Source organism: Manis javanica, chromosome 7 (genome assembly GCF_040802235.1).
Source record: "Manis javanica isolate MJ-LG chromosome 7, MJ_LKY, whole genome shotgun sequence".
NCBI lineage: Eukaryota > Metazoa > Chordata > Mammalia > Pholidota > Manidae > Manis > Manis javanica.
This window is the reverse complement of record NC_133162.1, coordinates 126,327,043-126,349,080: the sequence shown is the minus strand read 5'-3', so window position 1 is coordinate 126,349,080 and position 22,038 is coordinate 126,327,043. Positions and strand designations below refer to the sequence as shown.

The 22,038-nt window shown below is 35.4% G+C and overlaps 1 protein-coding gene and 1 pseudogene across 18 annotated transcripts in view; both read left to right on the top strand.

The window, feature by feature from the left end:
* Positions 1 to 22,038, top strand: part of BAZ2B (bromodomain adjacent to zinc finger domain 2B) — a 153,230-nt gene that overhangs the window by 66,410 nt on the left and 64,782 nt on the right. For 11 of the 18 annotated variants that reach the window (XM_073241524.1, XM_073241520.1, XM_073241527.1 and 8 more), the window contains 7 exons: positions 230 to 433; positions 742 to 1,134; positions 6,196 to 6,799; positions 8,460 to 8,753; positions 9,919 to 9,979; positions 10,771 to 10,879; positions 11,144 to 11,245. In XM_073241524.1, the coding sequence (XP_073097625.1) occupies positions 230 to 433; positions 742 to 1,134; positions 6,196 to 6,799; positions 8,460 to 8,753; positions 9,919 to 9,979; positions 10,771 to 10,879; positions 11,144 to 11,245 (1,767 nt within the window). The remainder of the gene's footprint in view (positions 1 to 229; positions 434 to 741; positions 1,135 to 6,195; positions 6,800 to 8,459; positions 8,754 to 9,918; positions 9,980 to 10,770; positions 10,880 to 11,143; positions 11,246 to 22,038) is intronic. The other 7 variants (XM_073241533.1, XM_073241532.1, XM_073241523.1 and 4 more) reach the window with 3 other exon arrangements.
* Positions 4,854 to 6,187, top strand: LOC108391630 (large ribosomal subunit protein uL30m pseudogene; annotated as a pseudogene).

The following is a 22,038-nucleotide window of genomic DNA, read 5'->3' as shown; positions in this document are numbered from 1 at the left end:
CCAGTGTTCTGTACATGAAAGAACATGTACTATTCATTGGAGAATTCCTATCAGGCAATTCGATCTGTTTGTTGAATAATTATCCTTTTAACCTGTGACTTTTTCTTTTTTCCTAAAATGATATTTTGAGGTTGAAAATATCACTTGAAAATTAAAAGAGCCTTCCTCTTACTGATACTTGAATTTTTTCCAAAAATAAAGTCTCACTAAAAATTTTGTCTTTATCCAGAAACCGAGGAAGAAAACTATGGAAAGTTCTAGCAACAGTGATAGTGATTCGGGTACATCATCAGACACCTCAAGTGAAGGCGTTAGTAGTAGTGATTCAGATGATCTGGAAGAAGATGAAGAAGAAGAAGATCAAAGTATTGAAGAAAGTGAAGACGATGATTCTGATTCAGAGACTGAAGCACAACATAAAAGTAACAACCAGGTATAAATAGCTTCGTTGGCAGTATCCACACATTTATTCATTCATGTTTAGGAATTAATTGGTTTATCTTGACTCCCAAAGTCTAGAGTTTAAGACCATCATTGCCTTTAGTTCCTACTTTTGAACGAGACAGCATAGGAGATGGAGAAACAATTTTAGAAAGCCATTTGGTGTATTTTAATGAGTTTTATGTTTCTATCATAAGTCATTAGGAACCCTTATAAAGTTCCCTTTTTTCTCCCAGTTTTACTGCCTGATGTTCTTTGTTTTAATATATGTTAAGTTGCCTTTTAATTGTTTATTTATAGGTGCTATTACATGGTATATCAGACCCAAAGGCAGATGGACAGAAAGCAACTGAAAAGGCCCAGGAAAAGAGAATACACCAGCCATTACCTCTTGTGTCTGAATCCCAGACTCACTCATCATTCCAATCCCAGAAGCAGCCTCAGGTTTTGTCACAGCAGCTTCCGTTTATTTTCCAAAGCTCTCAGGCAAAGGAGGAATCTGTGAACAAACACACAAGTGTGATACAGTCTACGGGATTGGTGTCCAATGTGAAACCTTTATCTTTGGTAAATCAAGCCAAAAAGGAAACTTACCTGAAACTCATAGTTCCTTCTCCTGATGTACTTAAAGCAGGGAATAAAAATACCTCTGAAGAATCTAGTCTTTTGACCAGTGAATTGCGATCCAAACGGGTGAGTTAAAAATTTTACTATTGGAAAATGAGCTTTTTACATGGAGGTTCATTATAATATTTTTCCTTCCTTTTGTGTACGTATGACATTTGATGTAAAATTGTAAGAAGGGGCAATGATTATGTATCTCATAGGTCTTTTGTGATCACTGCTTGAGGAAATGTATGTGAAGTGCTCAGCAGAGGGCCTAGTGCAGAATAAAGACTTTGTACTATTAAAAAAAAAAAGAATATGAGCTTTTATATAGTCTCACAATATAGAAGTTAAATTCTACTCTTATTTTTATATTTTCTTAGTCACCAGGGATAGAATATGTACATCAGAAGACTAAATTCTTCTGATTTTGTATTTACCTAGACATCTGTTACACATTTTCTTAGCAACATAATCACGTCATTTTTTTCCTCCAAGTTTAATGATTTAGCAGAAAGGGCAGAAGTATGTTTGAAAAAGACATACTTCACAATTACTTTAATTTAAAATCAATGTCCTTTTTTCTAATATCAATATATTCTTTTTCAAAGAAATGAACTCAAGTAATTTACCTCTGTAGTCCCATAATTTATCAATTTAAGTGTACAAGTCTAAAGAATCATCTTCCTTTGCCAGTCTTAATGAGTTATATGAAATAAAAAATATTTTGAGTAACTTTTTCTTCCACAAACACCAGAACTACTCATCAGAAAATTTTTTTTCATCTTTATTTTCTTGCTATTGATTTTGTTACTACATGGTCTATATTCGTATGTCCAGTAGAATTCTAGTAATTAAGTGACCAGTGCTTATATTCTAGAATAAGTTCATAGTAGAGAAGAAATACTATGTTTGAACACAGAAAGGAGGCTGTCTTTCAGTTACAAAAAGTACCATTAAGCATCCTAATCATTACATGACACTTGTAGAATACTTACTGTCTGCCAGCCATTGTTTTAGGTGCTGACATGCATTTACTCACTGGATACTAATATCTGGAAGTGCTACTGATATTATTATGCCTATTGACAGATGGCCAAACTGAAATTTGTAGAACTTAACTCTCTCAAGATACACTGCTGGTTAGCGATGGAGCTAGAATTCAAACCTAAGCAGTGTGGTACTAGAGTCCTTGTTCTTAACCCTGTGATACGCGGCCTTTCTTTCTCAGAAACTTGTAGTGTCCTTGTCCATTGACTCTTATTTTACTGTGGAGAATTTAAGGACAGGGTCAAAGAAAAATAAATTGAGATAGTCAGGATTTTTTGAGAACCTAAATGAGTAGCTTTCAAGCTTATGTCTACATTAGAACAACCTGGGAAACTTTGGAAAAAGAAATGCCACCTTAGAACAATTAAATCAGAATTTCTTGTGTTGAGACTAAGGTGTTGTATGTCTGAAAAGCTTCCCAGGTATTTAAAATGTGCAGCCAGAATTGAGAACCACTCATCTAAGTAGAATGAGTGGTGGTATCATAACATCATGCATAGGATAACCTGGAATGCACTGCTCAATCATAAGAAGGTATTATTATTATTGGTGTCACATTATTGAGTCTCCATGAATAAATCAAGCAAATTAAAAATTACATTGTTTGGGGTTAATTTAATCGTTCATTAATGTACATTCCACTTTAAGATCATTGAATTTACAGAGCCAAGTCAAGAATTATTTGCTTTATGAAAGTTTCCTTAATTTTTTTAGTTTTTAAATGTTTCTTATTTAAATAATTTCATATGGTTGCCTTTTAGAAAGTCATTTATTAAACACTTGCTTAATGTAGCCAAGCTAGGATTTCTACACATATGATTTTATAAAATCCTTACAGAATTGTGTGAGGTAAAGAAACTAAGGCTGAGAGAGTTACTTGCCAATATCACAAATTTAGATCAGAAAAGTTTTAAACCAAGGTCATTATTATTTCAAAATTAATTATGAATATGAAATATTTGGGGTTTCTGAAATGACAGTGGTAGTTGGAAGTGAATGGGCATTCTCACTGACTTAATTCTAGATGACTTTATCTACTTTTTGTTGGTACCAAGTATTGAGTTAAGGGGTATTTTATAAATAATTCTCTTACATCAGGTCTTTCTTTATATGACAGCCTAACAGAACTTCGCTATATTTCATATGATAATCTCAACTGTTTCATGCTACCTGCTATGTATCTCTCATTAGTTTGTGATTTTTTTTGAGTGTTATTTAATCAGTGGATCCTTCCATACCCTTAACACTGTAGACATTTAATTCAAATCAATATATGCTAATTGGGTGTATGGATCGGGAGTGAGTTTTCTTGATCAAGTTTTGCCTAGATTTTTTTGTGCTCTGCAGAGACTCAGGGCTCAGGGGAGCAAGAACTTAGAGGTAGGACAGCTTCCGCCCTTCTCTCCCCGTCCTCCTCTCAGCTAAGTGTGCATCTTAAGGCAGCATGACGTTTGCTGTTATTATGTAGGTCTCAATTATCTCCTCTCTTCCTTTTTATGTACCACCCCTAATATCAGAAAAGGACAACATGTTTGCTATAAAAGAGGAACTATAATTAGTCTTGGGATAAAATACAGTGATCTTTGGTTACTTTTTGAAAACTGAGTTGTCAACATATGAGAAATTATTCTTCAGAAGTTTAGAGTGAAAAGCAATTTCAGAAAATTAAAATACAAAATTTTAAATGAAGAGGAAAGTTTTTATTTTCATGAATGTTTGATTCTGTATATTTAGAAGGAACAATTACTACCTATGAAAAAAAGTACCAAATGATTATGTGTCATCAGTTGTTCTAAGAAATGAAAATACACTGATTTTTTCTTCTGAAAATTTAAGTCAGTATACATTAAATATGAATTATAAGGACAGTCCCTATCCTTATACTATATATAACATGCAATATCATTAAGTAGTAAGTAAAATTAATTATATTAAAGTATTTTATTTAAGAATTTTGCTATATAATTTTTTTAAAGATGAATGTAATTATCAAGTATAATTTTCCATACTTTATTCTCTGAATAAATTCAAATTAAGCATGCTCTTTTGAGGCATTGCCTTAGGTACAAATATTATATGACAGTATTTTGTTCACAAAGAATTATCTTAATATAGGTTAATTTTCTAAATCATCTTAATATAACTTAATTTTCTAAATTAATACAAAGATCTTAAATATGATAAAGAAGTTTATATAGGAATAGCTTACTGCTTCTTAGTACTGGTGCTTTAAAATATTTAAGTACCATCTGCATTTACATTTGTGAAATGCCCATCACAAATCTTTGCTGACTTGGGTGTTAGGAGCCCAGATCTGGTACTGACAGCACTGCTGATTTTAATTTCAAGGCAACCATTTTCATTACAGAATTTTATATTCTGAAATTGAACTACATTTTAGTTACCTTACAATATTGTAATCATTCCACTTCAGCTTATTCTTATAATTTTAATTACACAAATTTAATAAAAGTCTTATGTTTTTATTACTTTCAAAAAAGATTCTGATAACCAAATAATTTTTTGTTTCTTATTTACAGATCTAAATTCTATGGCTTTTAGTCATTACAAACTAATCTTTCTCAAAAAAAGTATAATTTTCCTAAGCTGTGTTATTAAACCCTTCCTATTGCTAATATGCTGAAAGCTCTCTAAAGTGGGCGCCCCTGAATGTTGAGCCAGCATTGTCCCCAGCTTTGTACCACGTATACTATAGACAGAATGTAAGAGGTAAACTTGCTCAAAGGATAGAGGCGATGGGTGCTTCCAGCTTGGAGAAACAGGGAAAGCTTGGGTTGGATTTTGAACAATGGACAAGATTTCTTTGGCTTGAAATGTATTAAGAGGACATTTCATGCAAAGAAAATGGTTATAGCAAAATGTGGAGATAATGACAGTATAATATGCACATGGCATGACATACAGTTCAGTTTGACCAGAAAGGTGTGTTAGTATCTACTTGAAAAGTAATTTGATCCCCTTGATACAGATAAGTTCAGGGTGAACATTTAGCAGTCGGCTGCCTATAAGGAGAACATTCTCCACACTCACAGCAGGGATTTTGTGATCAGTAATAGTTCAGAAGCCTCCAGACAGATTACAAATCGTTAGAAAAGGTGTGTGGCCAGTCATTTGTATAGACTGGATTTGTGACAGATTTACCAGGTCAAGAATTCCCAATCAAGTTTTTCCTCCTTCACCTGCAAATCATGGGGAACATGGTGGGGGATCCACAGCACCCTCATAAACCGTGTATTGTTATCAATAAAGAATACAAAAAGATGTCCATATGGGGGAAGAGATGTAATGGAGATGTTTGGACTAGAAAAAGCACATACTCCAAAAGAATATCCCTTCAGTGAATGCAAAACTGAAAATAGTTAAACATTTGATAAGAGTCAAGCCCCTGAAATTGCCATGGGGACTTCCAGCAGAGGAGGCCTCCGGGCCCCAGAACACTGGGGAAGCAGTAGTGAGGTGCCATGTAAGCCCTGTGGACCAGGAAGCAGTTAAGTCCTAGTGCCATGGCAGCTCCATGTTAAGAAATGCAAATCATTTTTATTTAAAGATAATGAGACAGTGTTCTCCTTAAATAAATGTATTTTAAACATTAAAATAAAAAGTAATTTGAACATCAAAATTAAGTGTTTCGGCTTTATAAAATTGGCAATGGTGTTGGAGATACTAAGGCTTTTAACGAAGGAGCTAGTTTAATAAAATAAGGCTTACATTAAGACAAAATCGGCATTGGGGTACAGAATATATTGGGAGTTGGGTGGGAAGAAGTGATGTTATGCCCTGAATTTGAGCAATATTTCAATGAAAGAATCTAAAACACATAGTAACATGGCTGACCTGGAAAAAATAGAAAGGAAAGATACAGTTTTTAGGGTTTTAAGTTTGGATTCCTGAGAAAATAGGAGCAACAGTAATGAGAGGAAGATAGGAAACATATATTTTGAGGGGAAAGACAAATTAGATTTTAAATAAATCATGTCTCACCAAGGTTCAGCAACCATGTAGTCATATCTGCCATTACTTTTATAGCACTTGTGTGGTATACATTGTTGTTTTGTCTTTTAACTTATATTTCAACAGGAACAGTACAAACAGACATTCCCAGTGCAGTTAAAGAAACAGGAGTCATCTAAGAGCCTGAAGAAGGTTATTGCAGCTTTGTCAAATCCAAAAGCAACCTCTAGTTCACCAGCACATCCAAAACAAACATTAGAAAACAACCACCCTAACCCGTTCTTGACAAATGCACTTTTAGGTAATCACCAACCAAATGGAGTCATTCAGAGTGTCATTCAGGAAGCTCCTCTAGCACTCACTACCAAAACCAAAATGCAGAGTAAGATCGGTGAAAACATTGCTCCTGCAAGTAGCTGCCCGTTTTCCTCACCTGTGAATTTGAGTACAAGTGGCAGACGAACCCCTGGCAATCAGGCCCCTAGCATGCCCGCCGCCTCTCCCCTGCTGCATAGTCAAGGGAAGGAAAAAGCAGGTGGCAACAACGTAAACACAGTAAAAACACAGCATCCCTCTCATCCTGCAAAGCCTTCAGTGGAGCAGTTCAGAGGGACCGATTCAGACATTCCCAGTAGTAAAGATTCTGAAGAGTCCAATGAGGATGAAGAGGATGATGAGGAGGAAGAGGAGGAAGAAGAGGAGGAAGATGACTCTGATGACAGCCAATCAGGTTATTTTCTGTTTTGAAATCTAAATCACTTTTCTAAATGCTATGTGAACAAGAAACATTTTAAAGAGGTTCTTAATGCCCACACTTGCGATCAGCGTCATTCATCGTGTCTCATACAGCTGTGTGCCCTCCCTTTAGTGACCTGGCCAAAAATATCGGAGTAATTCAAATCGGAAATCCGAAGTTAAATTCTCAGCTTTGTTATTCATTTAACAATAAACAAATAATGATTTTAAAGTGAATATAAATGATGCATGAATTATGAAATAATTTCGCAAAGTTGCTTAATTTTCATTGACCTCATGACCGCTCATTTGTCCTTTTTCATCTCTTCTGCTGCTTGTTGAAATGTGTCACTAGGTATTTTTGAACAAAGGTAAAATTATAGTCACAGTTATTCAGAAGGTACCCACGCCCTAAATCCTATGAGTGTCCGCTACCGGCACAGAATTTGTTTAATAACCTGCAGAGTGCTTCCGAATTTTTTTTGGTTCGCTTTCTAGTTTGGCTTTTTTTTAAAAAAATTTCTTTTTGTTTTTCTTCTCCTTAACTCCCCTTGTTCGACAGAAGATTGAAAACATATAATGTAAGATAGCTTAAATTTTAAATACAAAGGTGAAATACATACTACTCAGGTTTCTGGATTTGTTCCTGGTCAGCCACAAATCTAATAGTAAATTCTCAGGCTGCCACTGTGAACAGGAAAATATAATCAGTTACACAGTTAAAGGGGGCTCTAAGGAAAACTACCTACTTGCTCGGGGTAGGAACAACTTTTCCTGATAATATTTTTTCCTGGGGTTCCTGTAAACACAACTTTGCATGATAGATAAAAAACAGTTTTTATAATGAACTTCATTGTAGGCCAGTAGTACTACACAAAACACAATTTCACAAAAGCTGTTGTTCTGGGACTGTTAAGATACAGTCCAAATATCAGGCCTATGTTTATCAAGTTTAATCCAGGTGTAGATTTTACATATCTGTAGGGAAGGATGCATTTATAGGACTAGATTGCTAGAACAAACTTAAATTGTTATATCATTAAATTATCCCACACAGTTAATGTCTATAATTCTAGTCTTTTTGTGAAGCCTGGTGAAGTCCTGCCCCTAAATAAATTAACTACCAAAAAGCCATAACTGCCAAACTGCCATAAATTAACTCCACATAGCCAAAAAGCCAAGAATCTCCCCCTAAAAATTGTTTTCTTTTTTCTCACAGCACAGATGATAGGGTTATGGAAGTTCCAGGCTTCACCTCCTCATACTTAACCCAGTGTACTTCTTAAAGTACTGGAATCTATTAATTTAGATAGGCAATTCTATTCTTTCTGTACTTTAGTTTGTCTATTAAATTAAAAGTGAATTTTAAACCAAGCAGAACTCATCATGTGAACAATGTCATGTGAGAACTGTTTTATGATTAAAATGTTAAGTAAAGCAGATACTTTTAATGAAGACTTGAGACTCTGTAGCCTGCATACATTGTACTCAGATAGCTTGTATGATAGTAATTTTAACATTTACTCTGAGGAAAGTTGCTCAGTTGAGTTCTGAATCACAGGTGCTGATTCCTGAACTATTCCATTTAGATGCAAACTGCAAACTGTTTGGTGATTATCTAGTTATAATATACAAATGCTTCTTTTACTTCCCAGAATCAGATAGTAATTCAGAATCAGATACAGAAGGATCAGAAGAAGATGATGATGATGATAAAGACCAAGATGAATCAGATAGTGATACTGAAGGAGAGAAAACTGCAATGAAACTGAATAAAACAACCTCCTCTGTCAAAAGCCCTTCCATGAGTCTCACAGCTCACTCAACACCTCGTAACCTCCACATAGCAAAAGCCGCAGGCTCTGCTTCTGCTGCCTTATGTTCTGAGTCCCAGTCACCTGCTTTTCTTGGCACACCTTCTTCCACACTTACTTCAAGTCCACACTCTGGTACCTACACTTTATTTTTATTATTGTAAAGTAGAAGTCAAACCATAGCAAGAAGTCTTATTGATACAGTATTCTGGGCATGATCTCAGTGGAATCCAGGGTCACAGCTGTAGCTCAGGTTGGCTCAGAAAGGTCAGTGTGTATTTTGAAAGGATATGGCCCATTACCATTTCTGTTCTCTGTGCTTCCAATTTAAGAACCTGATCAAGACAGCTCTTGATTTTGAATACATTCCTGCTTTTGTGTTCAGTTTATGCTTCTAGAATTTAGAATTTGACTAACAGGTGGACTTTTTTGTGTTTTATAAAAACGAGCTCACTTGGTTACTTAAGAGATGATTGCATATCTGCCCAACACAGAGCCAGTGTCATTTGTATTAGTGACGAGCATTCATATTGCATTAACATGCCACATCTTTTTTTTCTATTTGACATTTTATAAGCTTCTAGAGGTCTTCATTAAAAGTTTTAACATTAATATTCCAAACTATTTTCATTTCAGTAGCTAAGAAAATATAAAGGTGTATCGTAAAATACCATATTGTTTTACTTACTTCATTCTTTTCTTGGAAATTTCTAGTTTTTCTTTCATTTGCCACAAACCAGTATGATAATCTAATTTAAGATGCATGTATTTGTATTTCGTGAAACTTAATCATTGTCTATGAAAAATTTTACATATAATCATAATCCCATTCCTTTGTACTTTAGATTAATTAAAAGACCTAGTAATGTTTTTTACTATGAATTTATATGATCATAGAAGTTATGAGCCAGCTGTTGAAATTTTTAATTTAAAACTCATATTTTCAAAAAAAAACCAACCATAGTTTTCTGAAACCTCTGTCTACTGTTTCCATCCTACTTTCTTAGCCATTTCTTTAATAGTAAAATGATAAGAAAGCTATACATTTTTGCCTTGCATTATATTTCCTTTAGAAAGGCTAGTTATTCTGTCATGCAGACCAAAGAAAAAAGAACAAAGAACCTCTACTTTATACAATATGTTTTATTGAAAACAATCTAAAAATACTGTACAAGTTGCAGAAATACACTAAATAATCAAAGTCATTGACATGTAGTATTTAAAGAAAAGTTTCAAACTGTCAAAAATTGCCATCTGTTTAAACTAATCTTTAATATTAACTGGTTGAATTCTCTCGAAGGCACTTCCAAAAGAAGACGGATAGCAGATGAACGTGAGCTGCGTATTCCTTTGGAATATGGGTATGCAACATAGCATTTCTCTTTCTGCTTTTCCCAAAATTTATGCATATTTGGTTTCTCATTCTCTACTGTTAATAAGAGATGTGTATATACTGAACAGTATTTATTAGAGGGGAAGAACTAGAACAAAGGACAATGAAGTTGATAACACCAGAGAACTGAAATTATGGCCAACTGCTGTTTAGATATGGCAGGGCTGGGGTGGAATCACATGGCCAGGTGGGACTATGACTGAAAAAGAAGAGTAACTCACTTGGCAAAGGTCAGGGACGCAGTGAAGCGTGTCTGAGTTTTTTGTGAAGATAGAATTAAAGGACAGTGACAGCCTCTGTGGGCAAACCTGAGGGACTTGAGCAGAGTTTGGCTAACATGGTTCAATTGAAACTAAGAAGTTTCACAATGGAAGTACTGGTCCTTATGGAGAAGAGAGCCAGGTTTCCTTTACTCTTCTCACATAAAGCTTTTCAGATGTAAAAAATCAGTACACATTGACACATTATTGAATATGTTCAGATACCCAAAGTCATACCTGTTACAATTTCTAAAAAACTTAATGGAGTTTTATATTTGTGAAATGAGTCTCTGATTAATTTTAGTTGAATTACTTAGCTAAAAATCTAAATAATTTTAATAGTAAATGCATCTGAATTATATAATTAGGGGTTTCTATTTGTTTTCTTTGCATTTTTCATGTTTTCTAAAGAGCATGTGTTCTTAAGGTATTTTACTTTTATTTTTAAAAGCTTTCTTAAAATTAAGCACGTTATAACCCTCATTTCTGTTATGTGTAGCTGGCAGAGAGAGACAAGAATAAGAAACTTTGGAGGGCGCCTTCAAGGAGAAGTAGCATATTATGCTCCATGTGGGAAGAAACTTAGGCAGTACCCTGAAGTAATAAAGGTACATACTTTTCACCAAATAACATACATTTGGTGCCTATTAAGCATGCTTATGGAAAAAAAAGTGCACTCCTTTCTCAGATCAAGTTCCTTGATGCAAAATATTCTCTTGTGTGGGACTAATGTATTTAATCTAAATTGATCTCCTATAAATCCATAGCCCTTGATAGAATATGCGAAACTTTAGTGTCCTGAAGATAGCTATACATCAAAGCTGGGTTGTGATTATTAAAACCTGAAGTGGAAAAATATGTGATTTTTTCAGTATCTCAGCAGAAATGGAATAATGGATATCTCAAGGGACAATTTCAGCTTCAGTGCAAAAATAACAGTGGGTGACTTCTATGAAGCCAGAGATGGACCGCAGGTATCCACTTTTTAGTACAGTCTTTGAACCAAAAAGTAGTACCGTAACCTAAATGAAGTAAATTTCGCTACCCTCTAGAGCATTGCCTTTGTTAGTTAGTGAATGTGGCTGTTCACATAGCTTTGTGGTGAACACCCACCAAGGCCTCAATTTACTATGTTGCAGTGACAAGGAGCTTTGGCATAATTAATGTCTTCTTCAAAAAATTAAACTTTTTCCTGTTTATTAATTATGTCAATTTGATAATTTATATAAGTATAAAAGTATCTGCAAGTGAAATATATGATGACATTAGTTCCCTGAAATTTTTTAAATAGCTTTTAAAAAATGTATTTGAATAGAAAAAAACATGTTGTTAGTTCAAAAGAGGATAAATAACGCCTTTTTGGAAAGATCTTGTCTATGTGATTATGCCGTGCCACATCCATTTTCACAAGAAGTTTGGTAATTTTGGGGCAGGGGGCTTCCATAATATTAGGTGAGTAAAATTTCTGTTTTTTGCCGAAGTTGAATTTTTAAATTGATAATACACAGTTCTGAAAATATCACCATAGCTCCCTTTGAGATTGAGGGTTTACACGACCTCACCAATCAACACAGAGAACCCACTGCAGAAACTTCATCTTCCTATGTTTCCTTTAATGTTTCACCTTTGTTCCTCGCTTGGGTTCAGCTGCATATGCTTATTATTCCCTTTATCAGCTCCATTGAAAGAGGCCCATGTTAGGGAATGAGAAGACCTAGAATCTTGTTAATCCATGAAATAGTTTTGTGATTTCAAACAACAACGAAATAATGTCCCTCTTTTCTTTGTATGTGAAATAGAGACAATGATAATTTTATTTCTGCCTCAGGATTATGTCAGGGTTAAAAAGGAATTAATGCTCATGAAAATGTTTCAAAAGGTTAAATTGTTCCAACTGAAGTTGGTACTTTCTTTATTGAACTGTTCTTCCTATTGGCCCATTATAACTCACAGAGAGAAACTCTTCTGGTAGTTAGTATTTTCTATTACAAATAGGTGGGCTTCTCCTGCCTCTTTTACCCTCTAAGAGTGCAAAGATGAAGGGAATTTTCCAAGATCACACAGCCTCAACCAGGCAGACATAACTAGAACTTGAGATTGATGACACTGTTCTTTTATGTTCATCACATAACCTATTTGCCGTTGTTTTGTGTGACTTTTTAAGGAACAAGTTACATCCATATCCACTTATATCTTCACTGGTAATTCTTAAAGGCCAAAATATGTTTATCTGAGGTTCAACATCTTTATAAAAATATATTCTAGAATTTTTCTATTTTTCTTTTTCTTTTTTAAACTTAAAAAAAATGTTTAACTTAGATTAAATCTCTAACCAAACAGATTATCAGAATTTTAGTGAACCACAGTGTTATTTTACACATTCCATAATACTGGGTCAGTTTTTTAGTCTTAAAACATATTAAAAGGCAATAATAATATTTTTTTAAATCCTTCTCATCTTTTAATTTTTTGGTTCATCTTACTTTATTTTACATTATCAAATCCTGTCATGTTTATGCCAAAATATTTTTATGTTTTTAAGTTCAATAGATTTTTGTTCTGAGAGGAAACTTAATTGGTATTCAATACAGAAAGGATTTTTAGTTTTGTTCAGTGATGACACTTAATCTTTAAAGCCCTTTTAGGCAAAGCAGAATGCTCTTTGAAATTCATTCACTTTTTATTAAACATTATCAGTGTTTTCCAAATGTATATTGTCTTGTTGAGAGATCAATTCACCAAGGAAATTACTAAATCCAGAGTATATTAAGCTGCCAACATTTCCGCAGATTGCTAAGGAAAAATATTAACAATTTTGGGAATACTTGTCTCAGTTAAAAAATCAGTAAGTTGGATTAATTTGAGGGTACTTTTAAAGAACAACAGTTAAAGGTAAGTAATCCAAAAAAATGTTTAGTTAATTAATTAGAGATGCATCTAGTTGTAGAGCCCAAATACATTTCTTTATGTTGTATGACACATATGTATGTAAGTGTATAAATAGAAATGTATTATTTATATAATTTTCTATGGAAATGAACAAAGATTTGATATTTTTGTTAGAGCAACTATGATGTGTATAATAATTTTGATTTAAATTTTGTAGATGTAAAATATAGTTTGGGACAAAGACACTGTTACCATTTAGTAATGATCTGGATGTTTTAACAATGTGTTTGCCTTTATACAAATTGTATAAATGGTATGATGGCTGTATATATATTGACAAAGTATGCATATTGAAAAACTAGAAGGAAATGTGCCAGATTTTGATGGGTGTAGTAGTGGGTGGTACAGTGGATCTTTTTCTCTACATTCTTGAATGTTTCATATTTTCTTAAATTTGCTTGTATTACATCTATAATGTGAAAAACAATTTTCTGTTAAAAAACATAAGTACTTCTGCCCCTTGTAATCTAATAAAGCTAAGCATTCAGTTTTGCAAATGCATAGAGATTATACACAATGATTCAAAATAATACTGCTGCAGTTTTCCAAGCTTCAGATATATATTCTGGGTGTTTGATAACAAATGAAATGCTGTATTTGCAGATTCATTAGTATTCTAATCACTCCCCTAATAAAACATTTGCATTGGAAAATATATTTTCTCCATCATATTTCTCTCTTTTCTCTGAAAACTTAATGAAAGAAAGAGCAATATTGGTTCTCTAAGTTCTAATTTTGTGAAAGGCATTTCAAAAGTTGTAACAGTGGTATACACACACACACACCCCAAAGCTGTGTACATTTTACAAATGAAATTTAGGAGATGATAATTTCTACTAGAAGGTAATACCTATGTAGAGAACCATGGTTATTTTGTATAATTTAATTATTTTTTTTACTCCAGGTATTCTTAGCTTAAGGTACTGATTATATGTATATTTATTAACAGCAAAGATTTGTTGAAAGCAATTGACTTACTACATATATTACAGTAAGATCGGAGATGTGAGAATTCATATTTATTGAAGTTTAAGTAAATTCATCATTAAATTCAACTAAAATACAGCATTCTCATGATTACCTTTAAAAAAATTAAAAGGTGAAGCCCTTAACTCAAGTAAATAGATAGGGTTGATACATAAAATAGGGGGCGGGAGCGTGGGCTGGGAGCCTTTAATCTGTTCATGATCAGTTTTATTTATTTCAGTCTACAAATGTGGTAAGAGACTGTAGGATCGGTTACTTGTTAGTACCCACTGATAGATATCAAACACTTCTTACTAGCTTCTATAAAAACCATGATTTTAGGAATGATAGGCTTCATGGAGCAAAATGAACTCTAATTTACTCTTTGTAAGTTCATGCTATACTGGCTGGCTACCTTCTAATGAAATTCTGTTAACTATTTTAGCCAGTAAAACTGCTTTGTAAAGGGTGTATGGTAAACAGATTAATGCTCCATCACATTATAAAGAATCTGTTGAACCTAATGTTTATTATTGTTTTTGCTGTATTTTGTTATGACTGTCACAATAATATAAAGTAAGGTTGAGCTAGACAGATTTTGGTCAATATAATGTTATTTTTATTTACCTAAATATGATACTTAGATAAATAGGTAAAAGGTATTCACATTTTTACTTAAGCATATGTGCAGGCTTCAAAATACACTGTTGATAACAGGTTATTTTGAAATATATGATAATCTACTTTGAAAAACATCTTTTGTGAATTGTAAAAAGGGAAATGGTTAAGCATAAATGTATCAATTAAGAGGTTTTTTCCCAACCAGGAAGTTCATAAATATGAGGCATTGAATGTGTACTGTATTCAGGCCAAAAAAGAAAAGGAAAGATACAAAGAAGGCAAAAGCTAAAAGTGACTTAGTAAATGTTGTTTTCTCTATTTGACATGTATTTTTTTAAAAAGGTTATCTCTCCTTTTTAATGGCATAAGGCCATGAGAAAGTAAAAAGTAGAAAGGTCCTTTTTTCTTAGTCATTTAATTAATAAATATTTGTTGGCAGATACTTTACATGCCAGGCATATTTTCCAAATAAATTTTCCACAAAGAAAATTGTGAACAAATTTCACTACAGACATTGAAATCCTAAACTTGAAATCTTCAGGGAAACTGAAGAGTAGAAAGGAAGTAGAATTTATGATCACTAGCTTAGAAAGGCTTATTGTCTGGGGAAGATAAAACACAATGCTTCACAGCTAAAATTAGGGTTTTGTTAATAAGGAATCAAGGGAGGTTTCACAATAAAGCAGTTAACAGGCAGTCACTGGCAAGGTTGTAATGCTGGTAATTACCTCAAATAAGTGAAGAGCCAAAGATTGGGAGTCAACACGAGGGTTCTAATTCTACTCTGCTGTTAACTGTCAAACCTGATGCATCATAGCTCTGGGGCTGTGTGGGCACTGAGGACCTGAACGGTCAGTACCAGAGATTTGAAAATCTGCACATTTATATCCATGCTCTACTGGCTGGCTACCAGTATAGGATTTAAGATGTCTAGACAGTGGTCTACACTAGGAAGCCAACTGTGTAATTCCAAGTGTGGAGCTAAGGAGATAGATTTGAAAGTCATAACTCTTAGAGTAACTGGACAGGACTGTGGTAACGACTGTATCAACCATGTTTCTCAGCTGTTTTTAATAGATGACACCTATTTCCCATCATAAATAGCTATACTTCTTCACATCTTTAAACTGCTATTCAATATGTGATGCTAACAAGCTGTATGATTACAGTAGATTAAAAATCGTAATTCTAGAAAGTTTGTAATATATGAAGTTCTTATACCTACTCATGGCACCAGAAAGTAGTTGTAACTAGACATAATACTAAACTGTGAAGTAGGTGTAAGGAAATGCAACAAAATTCTGGTTTTTCTCATGATGTTAACATTAATGGTTTTCTTAAAATATGAACTGTCAAGTTCTGTCAAAAATATTTGATGCCCTTGCTTTACTTACGCTGTAAGATTTTTCTTAGACTCCTAGCAGGGTAAGTCAGTATCCTACATTACTTTAAAATCTGAAGCCCACTTTCCTTTTTTGTAATATTTTTCATTGAAGTATAATTGATATCACAGTAGCTTCAAATATACAACATAGTTCTTCAGTGTTTGTATTTATTATGAAATGCCCACCCTGGTAAGTGTAGCTATCATCTGGCATCATACAAAAGTGTTGTACACAATACTGACTATATTCCCTGTGCTGTACTTTCATTCCCGTGACTTTTTTGTAACTGAAAGATTGTACCTTTTGGGACCTTACACTTAGTGCCCCTACCCACTTCCTCTCTGGCAGCTACCAATTTGTTCTCTGTATTTTTTGAGTCTTATTTCTGTTTGTTTGTTTGTTTTGGTTTTGGGGTTTTGTTTTGTTTTTAGATTCCACATATAAGTGAAATCATATGGTATTGTCTTTCTCTATGTGACTTATTTCACTTAAGATAACCTCTAGGTCCATCCATGTTGTCACAGATGGCAAGATTTCATTCTTTTTTATGGTGGAATAATGTTCCATTGTGTATATATACCACATCTTTTTCACTTCATCTGTTGATGTGCATTTCATTTGCTTCCATATATTAGTTATTTTAAATAATGCTAAGATAAACATAGGGGTGCATATATCTTTTCAAATTAGCTTTTTGTTTTCTTTGGATAGATACCCAGCATTGCTAGATCATATGGTAGTTCTGGGTTTTTTTTGGTGTTTTTTTTTTTGGTGTTTTTTTTGAGAAACCTCCATACTGCTTTCCATAGTGACTGTGCTAATTTTATTCCCACCAACTGTTCACCAGAGTTCCCTTTTCTCTACATCCTCACCAACACTTATTATTTCTTGTTTTTTGTTAGTAGCGATTGTTACTGGTGAGAGCTGATATCTCGTTGTGGTTTTGATTTGCAGTTCCTTGATTAATGATATTAAGCATCTTTTCATTGTCTGTTGACCATCTGTATGTCTTCTTTGGAAAAATGCCTATTCAGTAAATTTTCCACTTTTAAATTGGATTATTTGTTTATTTTGGTGTTGAGTTGTATGAGTTCTTTATAAATATATAAGCTGTATGAGTTATATGAGTTCTTTATATGTGTAATTATGGATATTAACCCCTACTGGATATATCGTTTGCAAATATATTCTCTCATTCAGTAGGTTGCCTTTTCTTTTTGCTGACAGTTTCCTTCACGTTGCGTAAGTTTTTTAGTTTGATGTAGTCCCACTTATTTATTTTTGCTTTTGTTTACTTTGCCATGGGAGACATATCCAGAAAAAATTGTTAAAGTTGATGTCCAAGAGTTTACTTCCTGTATTTTCTTTTAAGAGTTTTATGGTTTCATGTTTTACATTTAGGTCTTTAATCCATCTTGAGTTAATTTTTGTGTATGGTGTAAGAAAGTGGTCCACTTTTGTTCTTTTGCATGTAAATGTCCAGTTTTCCCACCACCATTTATTGAAAATACTGTCTTTTACTCATTATATATTCTTGCTCCCTTTGTTGTACATTGACAATATAAGCATGGTTTTATTTCTGGGCTCTTTATTGCATTGATTTGTGTGTCTGTTTTTGTATCACTGTGATACTTTTTTATTATTATAGCTTTGTAGTATGCTACAGGGTTTGAAATCAGGCACTGTGATACAATACCTGCAGCTTTGTACTTTCTCATGATTGTTTTGGCTGTTTGGGGTCTTTGTAGTTCCATACATCATTAAAATATATCATCTCACTACCCTCTGGCCTGCAAAATTTGTGCTGAGAAATGAACTGATAGCCTTATGGGATTTCTCTTGTACATTACTTTGTTTTCTCTTGCTGCTTTTAAGAATCTTTCTATCTTTATTCTTTGCTGTATTAATTATTGTGTATCTTGGTGTGGACCTCTCTGGGTTCATCTTATTAGGGGCTCTCTCTGCTTCCTAGACCTGGATCTCTGTTTCCTTCCCTAGCTTAGGGTAGTTATCAGCTATCATTTGTTCAGATAATCTCCCTGCTCCTTTCTCTCTCTCTCTTCTCCATTTGGGACCCCTAGAATGTGTATGTTTTTCACTTTTCCCTTTTTCTCTTTGCTGTTTTGCTTGATTGCTTTCCACTACCCAGTGATCTTCCATGTCAGTGATCTTTTTTTTTGCATCATTTCTGCAATTGATTCCCTCTAGTGTATTTTTTCATTTTGTTTGAAGTGTTCTTCAGCTCTGACTTTTAGAAATATTTTCTGTATCTTTTTTGAAGTTGTCATTCAAGTCATCTACTCTTCTTTACAGTCCAGTGAGCGTCTTTTTTGACCATTACTTTCTCTCTTTGTAAGGTAGATTGCTTATCTCCATTTTGTTTAACAGTTTTTCTGGTGTTTGTGTTATTCTTTCATTTGGAACATATTCCTCTGCCTCCTCATTTTGTCTTGATCTCTGTGTTTGTTTCTATGTGTTATGTAGCTCAGCTGTGTCTCCTCATCTCAAAAGCATAGGCCTAATGTAGTAGGCATACTGTTTCACCCAGAAGCACAATAACCCCTGGTCAATATATCCAGGTGTTCTGGGATGTTCCCTATGTGGGTTGCATGTACCCCCTGTCATGGTTGAGCTACTGCTGCTTATGGGTTGGTGGTTAAGGCTGGCTATCCACCAGGGTATCAGCAATGACTGGTGTTACCCTGTGGGTACACTGCTTTGCTGAACTTGCTCCTGATACAGCTTCTGAAAGACCTAGCAGCAGCCACTGTGGGCCTGCTGGTTGGAGGGAGGACTTATTCCTGTGATGAGTGCCTGAGGGACCCTGTTGCATCTACTTTGGGGTATGCTGGTGGGTGGACCTAGCTCCTCCTGTGCCCAGGGCACGCCACGCTCTGACAGGGTGCTGGCCCCAGCTGCTGCTGGCCACTGGGTGTGCAGGGCAGTAGCCACTCTCAGGGGACAGTATCCCAGCTGAGGTGGTCTGCCTCGTGTGGTGGACTGGGTGTTGCTTTGGAGGGTCAGCTATTGGGGTGGACTGTTTGGGTGGGCCAAGTCTGCAGGGGAACACTGGGATGGGGCAAGCAGTGCTGGCGTGGGAGCCAGAGAGTGTCAGAACAGACCCCTATAAGTGGCCAGCTAGGCTGAGAGAAGGCAAGAAAAATGGCACCCCGCAGCCCCTCTTCCCCCGGATACAGCCCCAGCATATACCCGTCCCTCTGACATACATCCCAACGTTAATCAATAAGTCACATATAATTCAGGTGCTTTTCAAACTGCTGTGTATGTGCTGGGTCTCAGACTGATCATCCGCACACCCGCCCTCCAGGAACAGAGGCCAGGCCTCCGAGAGCCCTCTGGCCGTCCCAGAGTTAAGCCCCACTGATCCTCAGAGCCAGATGGCTCGTCTTCCCGGGGGGGTGCCCTGGTGTAGGCTTCATCCCCTCACCCCCCATGCCTGCTCCCTCTCATTCATGGGGTGGCGGGGCAGGGCAGGAGATGGGGCTGACCACAGCTCTGCCCTTTTACCCTTCTCAGTGTGGCCTCTTCTCGTCATTAGCTATGGAAGTTCTGTTTTGTCTTTAGGTTATTTCCAGAGTGGGTCATACTGCGTGTAGTTGCCTAGGTGTGTACATGAGAAGAGGTGATCCCAGGGATTTTCTGTTCCACCTTCTTCTCAGAATCCCCTCTGAAGCCTACTTTTCTAGGCCTTAATTCCCTCATCTGCAATGTGAAGAATATATATTATTTTTAGCAGGCCTTTAAGGTCAATTCCCTTTTAGGTATGATATTCCAAAAGTTTTTTTATAAACTAATTACCAGGAAATTAAGGATTCTTTCAGAATCCTTACAAATAGAAAGGTGGAGTTTTTTTTATTTTTATTTTTGGAGAGGGCATCTCTCATATTTATTGATCAAATGGTTGTTAACAACAATAAAATTCTGTATGGGGGGGTCAATGCCCAATGCACAATCATTAATCCATCTCAAGCCTAGTTCTCGTCAGTCTCCAATCTTCTGAAGCATAATGAACAAGTTCTTACATGGTGAACCACTTCTTACATAGTGAATAAGTTACATGGTGAACAGTGCAAGGGCAGTCATCACAGAAACTTTTGGTTTTGATCATGCATTATGAACTATAAACAATCAGGTCAAATATGAATATTCGTTTGATTTTTATACTTGATTTATATGTGGATCCCACATTTCTCCCTTTATTATTATTATTATTTTTATTTTTAATAAAATGCTGAAGTGGTAGGTAGATGCAAGATAAAGGTAGAAAACATAGTTTAGTTTTGTAAGAGAGCAATTGTAGATGATCAGGTGTGTGCCTGTAGACTATGTGCTGATCCGAGCTAGACAAGGGCAATGAAACATCCACGGATGCAGAAGCTTTCTCTCAAAACAGGGTGGAGGGGTGAGGTTCACCACTGTTGTTTCCCAATTTCTCACCTGATGGCCCCCCTGCGACTGTGCCTGTCTTAGGTTGTTCCTCCCTTGAGGAATCTTACCCGTCTCTGGCTAACCAGTCCTCTTCCGGGGCCATACAGGGAGATGTAAAGTTGGTAAGTGAGAGAGAAGCCATATTGTTTGAAAAGGTTAGCTTTTTACTTCTTTGCAGATTTATGCCCTGTGGCTTCTATGCCCAGCACTTGTCTCGAGGTATCTTTACCACCTGGAGGAATTATGATACTCGGTAAATTCGATATGAGGCACAAATTCTATTTAAGGGTAGTAATTAGGAAGGAAGAAGAAAAGCTATAGAGGTAGCATATGGAAGGAAACATGGGAGGATTGATTATTTCTTTGACATATCTTCTTGTAGAGTAACTTAAGCATGTATAGGTTTTAAACTACTAACTAAATTGCACACACTTATTAACATAGTAGGAATATGGTGACATAAACAGAGCAAATCTATAATTACCAGCCATCTCCAGTGAAGCCAAGAAAACCAGTTAGGCACCCTAGGCATTTGTGAAAATTTGTCTATGATATGATGGATATTGTCCAACTGTACTTGAACAATCTGAGAGAAATCAGACAAATTAAAGCAGCCCATTTATGGGATCTGTTCACATCCCATATGTTCTTTTAACCGTAGATAGTCTATAGTCATAAGATTTTGGAGCGCTACAACTTGCACCCCTCCCAACTCCTGGTTGAGTTTCAACAGTACAGATCCGGTCAAATTCGTTGTCTCACTGTATGCACATGCCAGCCTAGACATCTCCCTCCTCATTCCTATGGCAAGTCCAGGAGACGGTGGGCTGGATGCAGCCACAACCGCAGCATCGCCCGGATCCCTGTGGAGGCTTTTTGATGATCATCCCCCGGCACAAGTCCTCCAGAGAGTGCTGATGCCAGAAGCTCCTCCTCATATCGTATCTTAGTTCATTTTCTGGGTATCCAAGCTAGGCCTTGATCTTCTGCATAGAAACAAACAGACCCTTTGCCCACACTTTGACATGCCCTCTATACCACTGTGTAGAACTCATTGGAGGTCACCACACAGGAACTGCTTTATTATTATTATTATTATTATTAAGAGAAAGGAATATTATCAGAAAGGAGTACCTCTATAGCCGATCATCTGACAGCCTTTAAGTGATCAAAATTAAGGATATTTAAAGCATGCGTTAATCTTTGATTTACCAATAGTTTTATCCTATCAAGGAGTAATCTCCCTTTTCTTTCTTTCTTTCTTTCTTTTTTTTTTTAATCTTTAATCTACACTTACATGAAGAATACTATGTTTACTATGCTCTCCCCTATACTAGGTCCCCCCTAAAAACCACATTACAGTCACTGTCCATCAGCATAGCAAAATGTTGTAGAAT